General features: G+C 39.3%; 1 protein-coding gene across 1 annotated transcript in view; it reads right to left on the bottom strand.

The window, feature by feature from the left end:
- Window positions 1-2,037: 2,037 nt before the first annotated feature.
- TRHDE (thyrotropin releasing hormone degrading enzyme) overlaps window positions 2,038-17,178 on the bottom strand; it is a 1,998,244-nt gene continuing 1,983,103 nt past the window's right edge. Inside the window, exon 19 of the mRNA XM_086918108.1 lies at window positions 2,038-3,910. Within this exon, the coding sequence (XP_086774234.1) occupies window positions 3,764-3,910 (147 nt within the window). The 3' untranslated portion in view covers window positions 2,038-3,763. The remainder of the gene's footprint in view (window positions 3,911-17,178) is intronic.

The following is a 17,178-nucleotide window of genomic DNA, read 5'->3' as shown; positions in this document are numbered from 1 at the left end:
TATTGTATATGTCCAATAGTACCTTCTTATCCACAAATCCCATTTAAAAATATTCCCAGAGCTTAATATATAACACATTTTCCTCAAGACTAACTAACACCATTTCAATGTTTTTTATCCTCCACGTTATGGTATAATAAATATCTCAAATATAAAGGTAAATCATTTTATTACAAATATTGGGAGAAGGTAATTAATTTTGTATACCAATTGATTCACCAAAATTCTAATATTCCCTTTCCTGATTTACAAATACATTTTCATTTACCTAACTCTTGTATTGATAAATATACCGCAATCTCAACTGCCTTACAATCACAATTAGCCATTCATGAACTTCCAGTTGATGCTCCATCTCTTACACCAACAACCCCATTATATAGTCTGTTTCAAACTCAAAGACCTAAAGCAGCTCTTGTCTACAAACTATTGATGTCACGTGTTGTGGAGAGACCTAAATCCCCTATTGAAAAAGCTTGGGAAACAGACCTGTCTCTTTTCCTTTCTATCATGACTTGAGATAAGTTATGGTCTAAATTAGTTAAAGTTTCTCCTGCTGCTCGCATAACCCAATCTTTGTTTTTTATTTATAATAGGGCTGTTATCACTCCTATTTGTATTTCCAAGTTTTCGCCATACTCATCTCCAATATGCTGGTCTTGTTCTAATGATACTGGCAAGTTGAGACATCAACTTTATGATTGTTCAAATGTATTAATATTTTGGAGATTTGTTTGGATTATTTGCATGAAAATGTTAAATGTGACTTTCCATTATCATTACAAAACATATTTTTAGGCTCTTCATCACCTGCTGTTGAAGAATCCTCCTCTATTTCCATGTTATTTGACTTGTTTATTGCAATAGCATTTAAAGTTATCTTATCATCTTGGAAAGATAATTCCAAATTATCTTCATTAACTTGGTGGAATTTTATTTGTGATGAACACAGAATTGCTAATGTTTCTTCTATTTCTCTCGCTCAAAAAATTAAAGCTGATCCTCTCTGGCTACCCTTTACATCATATCTCTCTTCACGTGCTACTTTACAGTAATTCTTTTTTTTTCTTCTTTTTTCCTATCAACCTGTTCTATACATTTTTATAACTTTCGTCTTTTCTATCTTTCTTTAAACTTTTCTTTCTCTTATATCTTTCTTTCTGTTCTTTTTCTTTCTCTTTTCGTTTTCTTCTCATGCTGTTTACATATTGCATTTACATATTGGTCGTTTTTTATTGTAATATGTTCATATATTCTATGAATGTGTTATGTCTTTCTTTTTCTTCTCCTGAAATTCAATAAAAATTCTTATACAAAAAAAAAAGAATTGAGACAGGACTGTAGATTGTTAGGTGAGAGGAAACTTCAAAGGGACATGAACACTGAAACTCGTACCTGTCTGGATATCTATGTCCATTGAAGAATGCAAATGTATTCCTTTACTAGGAAGGACTAAACTATTCTTCGCAGTGGAAAGTGGGCCAATTCACCTACATATGTCAAGGAACTCTGGGAGAAAGACTCTCTTCGGAGGGGTGCAGGGGAAGGGGTGAATACTTTCTGTGTGGCCAAACAAAAGATAACTGACAACAAATAAATGACATGGGCTAATTCAGTTTTGATTAACACAGGCGACAAGATTATTTTTAACTTGCTGGATAATTGCATGAATAATAAATACATAATACTTGAGCACATCTGTAACCTACTGTAGAGTTCTGGAAGTACTCCTGTGATCCTTTGCGATTCCCTGCTGCACGATATCTTCCCCAAACATAGAATTTATTCTATCAGGAGTACATTTTAGACTTTTTTCTTTGGTGCTATGTGAATCTGGAAACCATTATCTTTGCAAGAATGTGAATGAAATACATGTCATGAAAAAGGTACATCTTTTTATACCTTTAAAAAAAGAATTGCAAGTCAATAGTCTGTGAAGCATAAAGATGTTGATCAACTGAGAAAGCCCATTAACTAATACTGATTTTCCCTCCAGTGCATCTTGTAACACAGGCCAAAGAACACAGTTTCATTCAATTTGTTTGAAAAGTAAACTGTAATTAAATATTCAGAGGATAAAAATCCACAGAAACTTAACTCAATCGTAAAAATAATATATCAAAACATTCATAAAATAGAAATGTACTCATTTTGAGAACGCAATCGTTTGCATTTTTCTTGTCCTCAACCCAAAATACAACTTTTTTGCCTTGTTACCATTAATGTTTGAAACTATAATTTATTGTTTACTGTTTGTTATCAAAGCATACTTATTTGAAGTAGGATCAAAGAGGCATTACAATATTTCAACACAAACTAGCCATTTGTATAATTCAACTGTCGTTACTGTATGTGAATCTCTAAATATTATATGCACTTGGCACCGTGTTTAACTGCTGCTCAGTTGCTGGGTATGAATGAACACGAGATAGTATCCGTAAACCACTCAGATAAAAAGACAAAGTACAGAATCTTCATACATTTGTGTTCTAATTGAGGAATTTGTAGCTTGAAAAAATATGAGGGATTTTTTTGTACATTTGGCCTGATTTCAGTTACACGCTGACATGATCACAGTTTACAAACCATTTTATTACAGTCACAAACACTTTTGGAAGTATTCTCCTCGTTATTTCCTCTTTCTTGTCCATCTTGATAATGATTTAGGCTTCAAAATACATTATATAGAAATTAATTTGTAACCGATCAGCCTTACTAATTAGCTTAGTAGTGTTTTTTTCTCGGAGTCTGCAGACACCTATTGCTCTGTGCAAAACACAGCACAATCGCCAGCTCAGGGCTCAACCCCACTAGAGCCTTTCACATTGTAGTCCCGAATCACAACGTTTTTGGTCTCACTTACTCTTGACTACGCAGTGACTTACTCCTGGAATTCAGGAGTAAGCAAGGAACACTACAACATTCATTCACATATACCCATAGAAAAATCTTAATGAATTAAGTCCTCATCAGAGAATGAGTAATTTCTATCTTCCCAATTACCACGTTTTCAAACTCCATCAGGTGTCTAGGAAATACGTGTCTGTCTCTCTAATGCATAGGAGGTGTCTGGCTAACAATAATTTGAAAAATGTAATTATCAACATTAGAGCTCATTTTGCAGGCATTCAACTTCCAATTTTCATGATCAATCTGAGTGCCACAATTTGCTGACATACAATTTCAGATTTTTTAGATCACTCTAAGGGGGCACTGTGGCTTTGTCTAGCGCTCCTACATTCCTCAGGCTGCCTCAGGCAAGTAATTTGTGTTGTACCTCAGCACAGGGCCATCAAGGTGCACTGTGGCAGCCAACAGGGTCATTACACTCGACCTTCCCGTTTAATCCCAACATTGCAACAGTGATTGTCATAAATGCGTTGTGCTTTTGTGTAACGCCCAGTCTTGATGTAACAGCAATTCAAATACAAAAACTTGACGCAAGTTAACATGCTGGGATACAGTTAGGGACCAAATAACCATGCACAAAATACTTTGTGAAGATTTCTCGATGGACAGAAACACAGACATGCACGATGTATTATTTTGTTTGCTCCAATACTGCGGGGACTAAAATTGATGCCATCGTTGTGACCTTCTTGCTATGAAAAAGTTTCTGTAGATTTTGAAAAAGAGCAGAGTGCAAAAATAAAGGCAATCCGCGCCTTGTCTTTGCTGATTCCAAACAAGCATACGTGTTTGTCCAAACAAGGCAACTTGCACCCAGGAACTTTTTGATAAATAGTTTTTAAGTGGCACAGTGTTACTGCTTCAGGGATTTCCGAAGCCACAGAAAAAGTTCTTCCTTGTAAAGCATTTGCCACCGTACGTTGGCTTCTACGGTTTCCACTGCACGTGAGAAAGGAGCAGCCACTGATCCCCCTCCATGAAGCTTTATAAAGTTCTTCAGCTGTTGAAAAAGGGTAATATCGTCAAGACACAGACTTAAAAAATGTAGAGAAAGAATTAGCAAATAGATAACAAGCAGAGGGAAAAAAAACAACATGTCTGGCATTGGCTGACAGCCGTCTGACTTTGTCAATGATTATTGTGTTTTGTCATGGTTGTTGCAAATTTCTTTTTTGGGAAGTTGCCAGACCATCCTCAGTCTAAAAAATAGCACTGGCAAAAGCAAAAATATTTCTGGTCTCAGAAAGCATGCATTGCCATAGTCGAGAACTACTTTGTGTGTGAAGGTGCTCCTTGTGAAAATACAGAATGCCGACCGACACTCACAGTGCTCAATCAATGGTTAAAACGGACTGAAGTGTTCTAGTGGGAAGAAAACAAATGTGAATGACATACCAATGAATGAAGATAGCTGGCTGAAAGGCACTTTAACTTAGTATATTATACATGTCATTTTAGTAAAAATAAAAGGTCTTTGTTGCCTCTTGACTCAAAAAGGGACATTTTGTAAGACACATGCTCCTTGCAGACAACGTTTCTGAGAGCACTTTTCTCAGCTATAAGTAATGAAGTGTCCAACAACATCTATGCACTTTCCTGAACCCCATATTGTTCAGACTGGCATCTCCTCATACTTTACAATTCCTCCAGAGTGTCTATTTACCCATGTTATACATCTTTGGATGAAACAGTGAAACCTACCATCCCTGATGGATGTCCATAGCTCATTTATGCACTTCAGAGATTGTGGAAGTGTTGTTTCTGACTTTATTATGGAAAATAGACAACATTAATGGGTCATGCTCCGTTTATTTAATGGGAAAGAGACGATCCTGGTGAGTCACAGTGATGCCCGACATGTAATTTCCAACAGCAGGAAACAATTAAAATGGCCTTCAATTACATAGCTCAATAACAGTCATAAACTGCAAAACCGTCCAATATTTATCAACATGCTTCCCTAATGATGACAAGAGATCCATGCTTCTAACAGAAATTGATAGTTTTCAGAAGCAGCAATTCCTTACGGGCAGGTACCTTTAAAAACATGCAGAATCTTTAAACTTAGATGGGATTCTCATAGTCGCTAAGCTGCTGATTCAGCACATATTGCACATTTATCATCTTAAGTCGGTTAATTTTAGATTCACATTAGGCTTGCAAGAATTAATTGAATGCAATGCATACAGTTTTCAATGCAGATTGGAAGGAGTTCAACAAACTTATCATTCACTTCCTCAGATATAATATTTTCTTACAGACTTTACTTAATCTAAGGCCTTGGGTTTGATTTCACTACGGATACCCATTGGGGTCTAACATAAGCATTTTTAGAATCTACTAGTTTTCTCCTTGGGGAAAAAAGTTGTTTTTCTTGTAAAAATCTTCTTTGTCAAACGTTAGTATTCTACCTACCTATTGTATCCGAAAAGCCTTACTTCTAGAACCCCTCCAACACAGGAGCACCCCAGATCCCTCCACTCCACTGTAGTTTGTAATACTGTGGAACACATTCCTTCCTCTCATGCTAATTCGAGGATGCGATTAGGTCCTGGAGCTGTGCCTCCTCTATCAGTCAATCAATTTCAGAAGAATGCAACAGCTCCCTTGGTCTGTGCTTTTCAGATTGTGCCAAACATTCACAGTGACCTGCACGACTTGGAAGATATGTATGATGCAAGAGGAGATAAGGGAGCATACCAAGCATCTCAATTCAGTAGTATGACACTGGCACAAAATAAGCAGTACTCTTACTGTGCTTAATTACTATCTATACTGGGTGCTGTATATGCCAGTAGAAATACTTATCTTGTCCATTTCTACTCTTGATAATTATATTGTGTCATCACACTGGATTTAATTTCTGCACAGGATTAGTTGGTGTAACTTGTGTGGGATGTTAGATGAATTTCTGTTTATTTGGAAGCATTAATTATTTGTTTTTGCATTGTTTTGGTATTTGATTAAACTCTTAGGACCTGATTATGAGTTTGTCTGATGGGATACTCCGTCACAACAGTGATGAATATCCTGTCCGCCAAATTTAAAGTTCCATAGTATATAATAGAATTGTAATTTGGCATCCAGGATATCCGTCACGCTTGTGATGAAGTAGCCCTGTCCACCAAACTCGTAATCAGGTTTATAATGTTTTCTTTAGATGAGCATCAACACTTTTTACACACAGCACCATATAAAATACTTTTAAACAAACTACATTATATGAATAGACCTAGGGCCCGATGTAGGTATCGAAATACCGGTCGGAAACGGCCAAAAATACTGATTTTCGGCCGTTTCCGACCGGTATTTGGATATTGATATGTAGGGGCATGTTAAAATACAGAATCGGTAATTTTACCGATTCTGTAAAATACCGAATCGGTAAAAATACAGAATCTATATTTTGGGATGTAGGTAACACTGAAATCAGTGCTACAGGGGTGTAAGAATTAATAATTTACCACCAACTAGAAGTTGGTGGTAAATAATGAAAACCCTCTAAAAAGCATTTTTTTTGCTTTTTAAACGGTGCCATGTTGCAGACATACATGCCCTAAGGGCATGTATGTCTGCAACATGTGCACCTATAGATAGTTGAGGGGTGCAACAGGGTGTCAAAGTGACACCCTGCCACCCTTCAATGTTTCCTTAAATTACCGAATCGGTAAATACTGATTCGGTAATTGGCATTCATTCCTATGGACCTCCAGGCCCATAGGAATGAATGGCAATTACCAAATCGGTATTTACCGATTCGGTAATTACCGAATCATTCTGATTCGGTAAATAATTCGGTAAATATACCTACATCCCGATTGCCAGTTCTTAAATACCGAATCGGTATGATTCGGTATTTAAGAATCGGTAATCTGGGATTACCTACATTGGGCCCCTAGAGTGTTAAAATATTCAAACTAAGTCACCCCATGAGATCTTCTTATGCAAAACGTTTTAGGCTCACTATATTTGTAGCAGCACCAAAAAATATGTATTAACACAAATTAAGGAAGTTGTTCTTGGACAATAAAAATAATATCTCCGCTACGACAACTGACAATCTTCTATAATCTGAGTGGACCACTTCAATGCTCTTTTGACCAGCTTTTCCACCTGGTAAATAATCATTAAGGACAAGAGTTAAACAGTCGGAAAAGGAAAAGAAAATCTGAAGTTGAAAGTATTAATAACAAAGAAAAGGGAAGAAAGCAGGGATGAAGCAAACCCTGAAAGAGTAAGTTAAAGGGACAAGGTGCGAGTATGGAGGACAGGGGAGTAGACAACAAATTTAAATAACCCTTCACTTGGAACCATGTATCTAGTGGCACAGTGAGAGAAGTCTGGACCTACCTAGAACAATTCCTTACTAGAGGTTTTTCTACAGAGTACATTATGCAGAAGGACCGACTTAGGCCAAGAACACAATAAAGTCTAGAATGGCAATGGTATGCCTAGGAGTGCCATCGTGATGACGAGAATGTTTACAGTATGCCTAGAAGGGACATATAATACTTGGGCCACTGCAATGGCACGAACATCCATCACAATCTTAACCAATACCATTGTCACCTCAGACTACTAGGCAATGTTTTTTTACTATCCCCTGCTCATCCAACTTCCTCCATTTCTCTGTTTTTCTCACCTACTTTTTCCAGACTTCTCTGTTGTCTGAATGTCTATCTTTTACCACCACCTTTTTCGTCTCCTTTTTGCCTTTTAATGCCCAAATAATTTTTCGGCCAAACATCCTCCTCCTTTGTCTTATGCTGCTCATCACTCTCTTTTGCAGTCTTTGACATCTGCCTGTTCTTCCTATTTTCCTTCCTTTCTCATTCATTTCCTCCTCTATCAACTTATCTTTTTACTCATCCCAACCTGTGCCAATCCATTCTTTTTACCTTCTTTTCTGCCTTCGTTTTATTTTCTGTTATTCCCTGCTTTCAGCTTTCCCACTTCTATTTTTTTCCCTATTTACATTTCTTTTTTTTCTTCCATTTTTTTCCCACTCTTTGTTTTTTTCTTTCTATTCATTCTTACTTACCTTTTTCCTACCTTCCTTTCGTTTCTTGTATCACTTTCTTTCCTTCTTGCAATAGTAATGTTTTCTTTCTCTGTCTTTATTCCACTTTCTCCTATCCCACTTTCCTTGCCCAATTTTTTTTCTGAGCTCCTTTTTTCTTCCTGTCTTTTTCCTTCTTTTCATTTCCTCATATCTCTCATTCACTGTCTTTTCCTCTTTCTCTGCCATTTTTCTATAACTTTTTTTCTGTCTCTTTTTTCTTTTCTATTTTACTTTTTTACACCTTTTTTGCCTTCTTTCGTGTTCTCTTTTCATTTCTTCTACCCTTTTTAAATTTTTCATTTTTTTACTGCTTCCCATTTCTGTCTCTTTTACATTGGTTTCTCTTGTCTTCTTCCTATAATTTTTCTTTCTCTTATTTCTTTCTTCTTTTTCCTTCCTCCATTCTCCCTCCCTTCTTCCCTTCTTTTTTCATTCTTTATTCCCTTTACCTGCTTTCTTCCTCACTTTATGTGCTTTCTCTCTCAATTCACCGCTCACTCTTTTACCTCCTATTTTCACAATGTCTCAGTTTGTGGTAGTGTATTTGGCACCACTAACAACTTTTTACCCTCACCGTGGGTGACAGGCCCACTACGGATGGAGCGCTGACTTCCGCTGGGAGATTGAAAACCGTCAGACACGGCGAGGACAGCCGGTTGAGAAATGCATACGGACCCTTCAATCTAAACAAGTACTGCAATTGTAAAAGAAATGCACAATCAAAGAAGAGACAGCCACTAACTAAGAAACCACAGTGGCCTCTTCCCACTACTTGAGACTAAAAAGAACTACGGAGGAGTCAGCCGCTATCTATATAGAAAAAAAACTGTCACTGCAGCTTCAACTGAACATTTAAAGCCCCTGCTTGCAAAGACATAGAGTTAATTTAAGACAGTCAAGATATTGGACAACTCAATCTTTACCACTTGCCCTTAAAAACATAGGAAGCAGTAGGTTCTACGATAAGTAAAGCTGTTGTGGTCCTGACGAGAACCCTCCAAAAGAAGTGGGTCCGACCTTGCATTGTTGTGCCAAACGTTTAGTAATAATGTTGCTTAGTGCACTTCAAATATTTTAACACTTTGGAAATTTATTGTAAATGTTGTTCTATAGTGCACTAGAAAGACTGCTGTAGACTTCTTTCAGTTGTTTGGCTGTTCCCTCTGGTTTTCAAAATTTCAAATAAGTCTTTTGTACCAGGAAGGGAAAGGTGTGTTTGGCTGGAATGTAGTGTGGGTTATAAATGGTTGTGAATGGAGGATATTGAATGTGAAAAATAAAATGATGAAGTGAGAGTATGGTGTCTGTGGATAAATATTTTATATTGTAATTTTGTATATTGTATTCATATAAATCTTTGTTCTGAATTGAAAAAAAGTTTCACTAAGTCAAAGAAAAAGGAATTCTGAAATAAATTGAAGAGTTCAAAGATGACTTTAGGTTGTCATAGATTCATTTCTATGGGCCTTCAAAATAATCTCAAATTGATGGTCAGTATTGGCATTGTTGCTTGCCTTTGGTTCTAAGGGCTCAGCCTTACTGATTGGAGCCGAGATCCATTGTTGTTTTTTGCTATTCATGATGGAAGGCAGCATTCAGAAGCACTGGCAACTGGTCTATAAGAAAAATGTTGGGTATCTACACTTTTTATTTTTTTACAAATCAAGTACTGCAGCACTTAGGGCCATATGTATGAACACATTTTCCCATTGACACAGAATGGGTACATCCCTTTGATACAGCAGGCCCTTCAAGACACAAATAAAATACCATTTGTCTAATAGGTTGAGGAAGAATGACTAATGTGAACAAATCAGGGTTTTACATTATGGTCTCATTCTTTTCATGTAGGTTTATGAGGGATCTTCTATTTGTCCTTAGCACTTGGAATTTATACAAAATCATGTATGCACAAAAATGCACTTATTGATTACAATCTATTTGCAATTGACTTATTTGTCAAGAGGCAATAAAAGGTCTAAGAAAATAGGATTCAAAATAACATTCACCTCAATCTTTTGTTTGCTCATTTTTGTAAAAATAACCTTACTTCAAACTTTTTCCATTCCCAGCTACCCAAATATTCTAGAATGTTAGATGCATTCTTGCCAATACATATTACCACTTCACTAGTCGTCAATGTCACATTCCTTCCATTACTGTGAGTAAGGATTAATTTTAATGTTAGAGCCTCAAAACTTATCAAATATTTAGATGTGGCAAGACTAGGAGTCCTAGTTCATTGCTTAATAGCACTTGAATATGGTAATAGATCCTATAACGTGGATTGCATAAGAGAGCAGCATTTATCTATAAGTGTACATATAAATATAAACATGCGCCCACTGTTATTAAGCAAAACAGTTATTTAAATTATATAAAAACTTTTCTTAATCTTTCTATCAAGTGTCAAAAATGGTGGCTGGTTGGTTGAGCAAGCTCAATGATGCTGACTGGAATGAATTGATAAAGCAATACCAGATTGTGTGCATGCAGTAAACCTGGATCGGCAACACAGCCCATATTGATGGTTTCATTTCTGTATCAACATCAGCAGTTCCTTTCAAGATTGGGGCACCATAAGGGAGGGTTGTTATCTTTGGTCTCTGTTTCATTAGCTAGTAGAATCATCAGAATATATTGATATTCATCACACGTTCAAATTGTGTCTCTGTCTTATGCTGGCAATTGTCTCATTGTTATTATACTTTTTTACTATAACAATTTCAATTGCTACAGCACAGAAACAGTACACCTATTTGATCAAACTTTGAGAGGTAGTGGGTGAGCAAAGAGGCAACTTGGGGTAATATCAAGGAGGGGGAGATTTTGACAGCAGACTTTGCTCAATATCGAGGAATTTGGTTTGAGGAATGATGGGGACTGTGACTATGGAGTATCTACATTATCCTTGTGGCGAAGTCCTGAATGCAATTATGAGCAAGTATTCCCCTGTGCTTACACGTGACCTTGCATCAGTACCAGTCACAAACAAATCACATTAACAGGGAAGGGCTAAGGGAGTATGATCTGCTTCTCCGTAGTGGTCCTTCAAACTTGCTTCTGAGCTGTATTGCTTCGATCGGACGGTTTGGTTGACCCTTTTCATTATTCTCTCACCTCTGAGATATTTAAAGCAGTTGACAAAAGTGTAGACTACTTCAGGTCCCTGAGGCATTTGTGCTGCCTGTGGGCTTTCATTTCCAGCTACGATTTACCTGATAGCTCGCCCATGCTGGATTATTACAGATTGATTCTTGAGGACATAAAATAAAGTGGCAGTAGATGATATAGTGAACATGGATCCTGTATGAAATCATGCCTCTCTCCATTTTGAGTGTCTTTAACACTTTTATCAGATGTATAGCTTTCCAAATTGGTTAATGTTACTGGGGCAACATTGTGCTGCCAGCTCCAGAGTCACATCTGCATGTACCAAAACTGGTTATCACTATGAGATCGAAGCCTGTAGCGTTTTTGTGAGCCTGAGATCTCATTTTTGAAATATGCATTAAAAATAAAGCCTTTGTAGTTGACCAAACGAATTAAAGTTATGGGAAATTAACCTAGGCAAATATGTAAATCTACTAAACATATAAAAAGCAAACGTACCATAGAAAAAGGAATGTAAAAACTACACAAATAAAATCATCACATGGGTGTAATGTGATACAGGTGATACATATTACCGTTATTATCCTGTGGATGGGAGATACATTTAAAAAGTCTGAATAAACACAGAGCTGAAGAGTAGCCCTTAATATTGAAAATTTACTTATCAAACTGAAGTCCATAAAATCGCACTTTGGAGTAGGACTTTTGATGATAATCTCATTTTAATAGTGGGCCCGAGTAGCAAATTTACCTTTTCTGCATAGCCACCGCAGACTAGTCGCCCCAGATTTTTTTACGTTTTTGTGAGCTTTGTTTCTGCTAGTATTCGAATTAGGCTTTTGTGCACTGTAACAATGCTATTCAGTGTGATAGAGCATGTGCCGTGGCACTAAAATGAAAGTGGTATAACTGGTTTCACCCAATGATCAGTTTAACTTTCCTGTAAGGTCTTAACGGATGGAGCAGAAAATGCATCAGTGGTATGGGAGTTAAATATCATGCGTTGGCTATGGTGTGTATTTATACCATCTGCATAAATGACAAAAATGTACGGCTGCCAGGATCACCACTGTCTGGTGGCTGGACTGCAGTTTAAAGGCACTGCCGTAATATATGGCACGGAAAATGATATTATATATTTATGAAAACCTAGTTTCATATAGTCGAAAGTCACCCTTAAAGAGTACTTTTAAAGCCCACAAGACAGGGTACCTTTTATATAGAGCATGGCACACTCTATTTATTAAAAGTGTGCCCTCACAGTGACTGTATTTTTTTACAGAAACATCCCCATTGATTTTGGAGGGAGGGGGATAATAACCATACCCACCCATGATGGGGTTTACTCCTGCCTTTCTCAGGCATAGATCTTCCACCCATGATGGATATGATCATGGAAAAGTGTGAACACCCACAAGCTCATGGACATCTGAATGTTCAACAAACTTCGCAAGTAGGGGAATTTACACAAAAAAATAATGTCATGTACACACCTAAATTAAGCTGAGGTGCAGAAGTGCCTTGAGATTTGAGGAATAACAGATATGCAGATTTTCTGAGTGGGTCAACGGAAATAAATAACATATCACTCTTGGTGGATCTGCCTCCATGGTTAATACTATGCTCTTTTTCCATGAGTAGAAGTTATAAACAATTGTATTCAAACAGGACCAGAGCACAAAAGATGAAATTCGTACAGTGAGATACAATCTTGTTTAACAAGTTTTGGAATCATGTCTCCTTCTGTAAATTGTGGTTTTAACATGAAATTCATGTGGCAGTGATGATTTATTTGATCTATTTATTTCAGTTTTACTATTCTACTGTAACAACATGACATTTTTACCTTGCACTTTAGTAATAAAGTGTGAGTATTAATTTATTAGTACACTTTATTGAAATGGCATGTTTAATTAATTAGTCTATGGTTATTTTCCACGGCATGACATACCTATACAAATATATGTATGCTAAATCTTAGAACATGCATCACATGATGAGAGCTGAGCCAGACAAACACATCGCAATCTGTGCCTTCTGCATTTGCCTCCGGCACATCTCCTCTGAAATCTGGCTCATGTGTACATAATTAGACTAGCTGTTTCATATCTGGAAGGGAAAAACGGGACCAGACGACTGATCCGCCTTTTTAATGCAGACCTCCATTTACAAAATAGCGATCATAGCTGTCAAGCCAAATTTACTTCTAAAATGCATCAATGGCAATAGAAAGGATATAACAGCAGCCAGAAGTGCTATTTTGTCTCTTGCGCGTGTCTTCTGATACATTATGTATTTTTACATATTTACTGATGCGCCAGATTAGGAGATGGTAACAGCTGTCAGATAAAAAGTGCCTGACAAAGTCATTGAATACTTCACAAAATAAGATGGTGCGAGTTTAAATGATATCCGGCAGAAACATCATTCATAAGTTTAATTCAGAGATGGCACAGCTCCGATGAAAGTAATTTATTCTAAAGTATTATTATGTAGGAAAGTTTCAATCATGTCAAAACTGGTGCCTGGTCGTATGCGTATTTTTCAAGTGGCTATTGGCTACATAAATTGCGCATTTTACATTTGTTTTTTAAACCTCTGGGTTCAATTCCAAGGGTATTTGCCTAGCACATATTTACGTCTGGAGGAAATCTGTGAACCTATACATTACGTCTAAACGCTATTCAATATCGTGCAAGTATATGGGAAGTGGTCCGATATGGCAGCAGGATTAAACAACCCACGCACAATTTATAAACTGATTGTCACTGACACCCATGCGGCAGAAACCATGCTCGAACAAATATGAGAATGTAGGGCTCTTAAAATGCTTAGTTAAAGAACTTTTAGGAGTTTTAGGGCATCATTACCGTTGTGATATTTCACCCGGAGTGCTAACTCCAAATGAAATAATACAATTCGCAATCACAAGTGTTTCACTGCCACTTAACATTGGGTCTTTAATGTCCAGACCCAATAATTCTGGGCCCGGAGACACTGGGGTTTCTCAGAGAAGAAGCAGAGACTGGGACTGCGGAAACCACCACTCCACATCCCGGCCCCTGCCTGCTTCAGTCCTGAGGGGCAGTGAGCGCTCCCACCACCCACCAGCAGTCCGGCTGACAGTCCCTCCTGCTGAGAACAGGCAGGAATTGTTGTAAGCTTTTTTTCATTTAAACGGTGAAAAACTGCTCGGAAAAGTGCCAGGTAAATCCAGGTGTGAGTAATTACATACCACTGCAGAGAAAAAATGGCCGGACATTGCAGCAGAGGAGATACTGGGCAGTAAATGTAATTCCGGCCCTCTAGTATCTCTGTGGCCCACTCGAAATGAGGCCCTTGCAGTATCAGTGGAGGAAGCATCGGACACTCTCAAAAGAACATCTTAAGATTGATCTCAGGCTCAGAAGCTTAATGATCCCTTCGTGCATCCCGTTTTTTTAAATCACACCACTTCCCTTACCCCTTCTATTTGGCAATACCCGCAGGTTAAAATCATGGATGTCGATATAAACCTTAGAATGGCACAGTTTTATGTAATAATGAATTCTTTCAGACACTCAATGCCTGCTGGTATGTCCCAAGAGTGGTGGGCGAAAAAAATATTTAGTGAAGTAAAACACTTACCCTCAAGCAATAAGGCAAAGTCCTCTGTCGTCTTCTCTACTCGAGGCAGGCTCCCAAGCCAATCCTGGCGCTGCTCTCATCCTCATGAGAGCAGCGCCTGATTTGAGGGAGCGGCCTCTGTTCACGCTCCTGAGGGCAGTGGCTGCACATGTCTTCCTTGCTGTTGCAAGCACCCAACCAAAGAGACATACGTACTTTAAACAAGTGCACAAGGCAGCCCACCTACCTCCCTGCTGCCAGTCAGCAGGCCCCACCCTGTCCTGACACTCCGTTTGTGATGGGGCAAGGAAAAATACAATGGCATTGAATTAGCGTCATTACCATTTAATTTTTAGATCAAAGCCTAGAATCAACGTGCATGTGTTGCTCTGCGAGGCATGCTGTATTTGGAATGAGGAGTTTGGAGACGCCCACCACTTTTAATTATTTCCTTCCTGTGCCTTTCCAACTGCTTTGAGTGCTGAATGGTTCCACTTGTCCCTTCTTTGGGTTGTTTGTCACACCCATGGCGACTGATCCACATACATGGGTCATTTAGTTTAAGGCCATTTCATACTTGCGGCGCACTCTTTTTTTAACATGTGTTTTTGGCCAGAACACCAGCGCTCATGTTTGGAGTTGTTGCGTGCCTGTTTGGGCACAGATTTCTCGAAGAGACCAGTGCCGGCCCTCTCACCCACGACACACGTCACACCCCGCACACCACGCTCCACCAAAACACTATCCCTCCCTGGCAGCTCACCCCGTCAGCACTCTGTTTTGATGCCCAAATTAGCGATCTTTCACGTTGTTCCACTGCAAAGTTTCTGCGCGATGGCGCCATGGCGGTGACAATTGGAGCGGAGAGCCTGCAGGAAAACACCCTTCAGCAGAACTGTGGGCAGCCAAGCATGATGGCAGCTCCGGCCCTCTGAATCATGCCTGCCCCTCCTCTCAATTTGGTGGCAGCTCCCCAACACCACCCTGTCGCCGCAGGGCACTGCCAGAACAGAAACACCTGACAGCAGGGGTGAACCCACTCCATTGCAGGCTGACTCCCGTTTACCTGGCAATAATTAACGATGCATTCTGTGGTTTTTAAATGCTTAAACAACTGACCACGAGAAAGCTCAGGCTCCCCCATATGTCTCCTCCCATCTCCCTGTGCTCCTCCTCCCCATCTCCCAGCCCGCACATTCATGCGCCAAGGCCTCTAGGCCAACCTCCCCCCATCTCTCCTCCCAAGAAGTGCTGTGTGCCCACTCACTAGCAGGAATGTGGCGCTTACCCAGTACTGGGGGCCAAAAGGGGATGCACTTTCAAAGTCACATTCCCAAACTGCAACAGGACCCACCAGGCCTGGCGTGGCATGGTGAAAGCATGCCAAAACTTGAAATGGGCTCCCCAGGATAAAGGTCGGCAATTTGAGACAGTATGTGACACCCCCCACCAAAAGCAATCAGAAGAATCAAACCTGAAATGCGAATTCACCAAAGACTTCAAACTCCTGAGCAACTGACCAACCCAATACCAGCCCCACTGACTCTGACCAACTCAAAAGCCACTCAACATTCTAAATATGGCATCTCCTCCTTTTTTTGCAATGGCTTGGCATGTGGGCAGCTCGCCACCAATTCAATACAGCTACACAGCTCTCAAGCCATCAGTCACATCCAACAATCTCATGAAAAAACCCACTACATAAATCAATTGGACTCTATTGCTGGTTCACTGATAGGTCTCTGCCTTCCTCCCTGGCCCCGGCTGGCACGGGGAGAGCATGCTGAACCCCGGACACTAATCAGCCTCCTTGCACGTCACGTCAGATCCCCTTCCCAAAGCATTATGCCCTCCCCCTTCTCCTTTCAATAAACCCAAAAACACAACAAACAACCGACTGACTACATCGCTGGCACAATGATACCTGTACAAACCATATCGTCCTCCCAATCTGAACATCAGCATGTTTTCAAATTGCAGGCATCTTCCCATGTGAAGAGCACTCCGCACATTCAACTAGGTTCCCTAGGTCCAAAGTAGGGGCATGTCTCTGACCCTTCCTGGATTGAGGGGGAGGGATGCTGGTGCAGGAAGAGCATGCCAAAACGCAAACACGGCTCACAAATTGCTCTCCCAATTCCCCACAAGTGAGCAACTCCACAACCACACTGTACATAGCAAAATTCATATGTATTTTATCCATGCATAAAGTCTGTCAACATCATTTGTCATGCACAAGCACCAGCTTCATCACAAGTGTCAAGCTCAACATCAGCCCTTCCAACCCATCAAAGAAGCAAAATGTCATTTATACACCACTACTCCCTCAAACGCACTGCCTTCCATACCAACCAACCAACACCTATCATCAAGCTTGTCCCACCCCATCAGCCAATCCCAGGTATCACTCTCACTCTCCACAAAACTGTGCAAACAGGACCCTGCTCGGGGAAACAATACTTACAACGCAACTTTTACAACGCACT

Source organism: Lissotriton vulgaris, chromosome 1_1, assembly GCF_964263255.1.
Source record: "Lissotriton vulgaris chromosome 1_1, aLisVul1.2, whole genome shotgun sequence".
Lineage (NCBI taxonomy): Eukaryota > Metazoa > Chordata > Amphibia > Caudata > Salamandridae > Lissotriton > Lissotriton vulgaris.
This window is presented reverse-complemented; position numbering and strand designations above follow the sequence as displayed.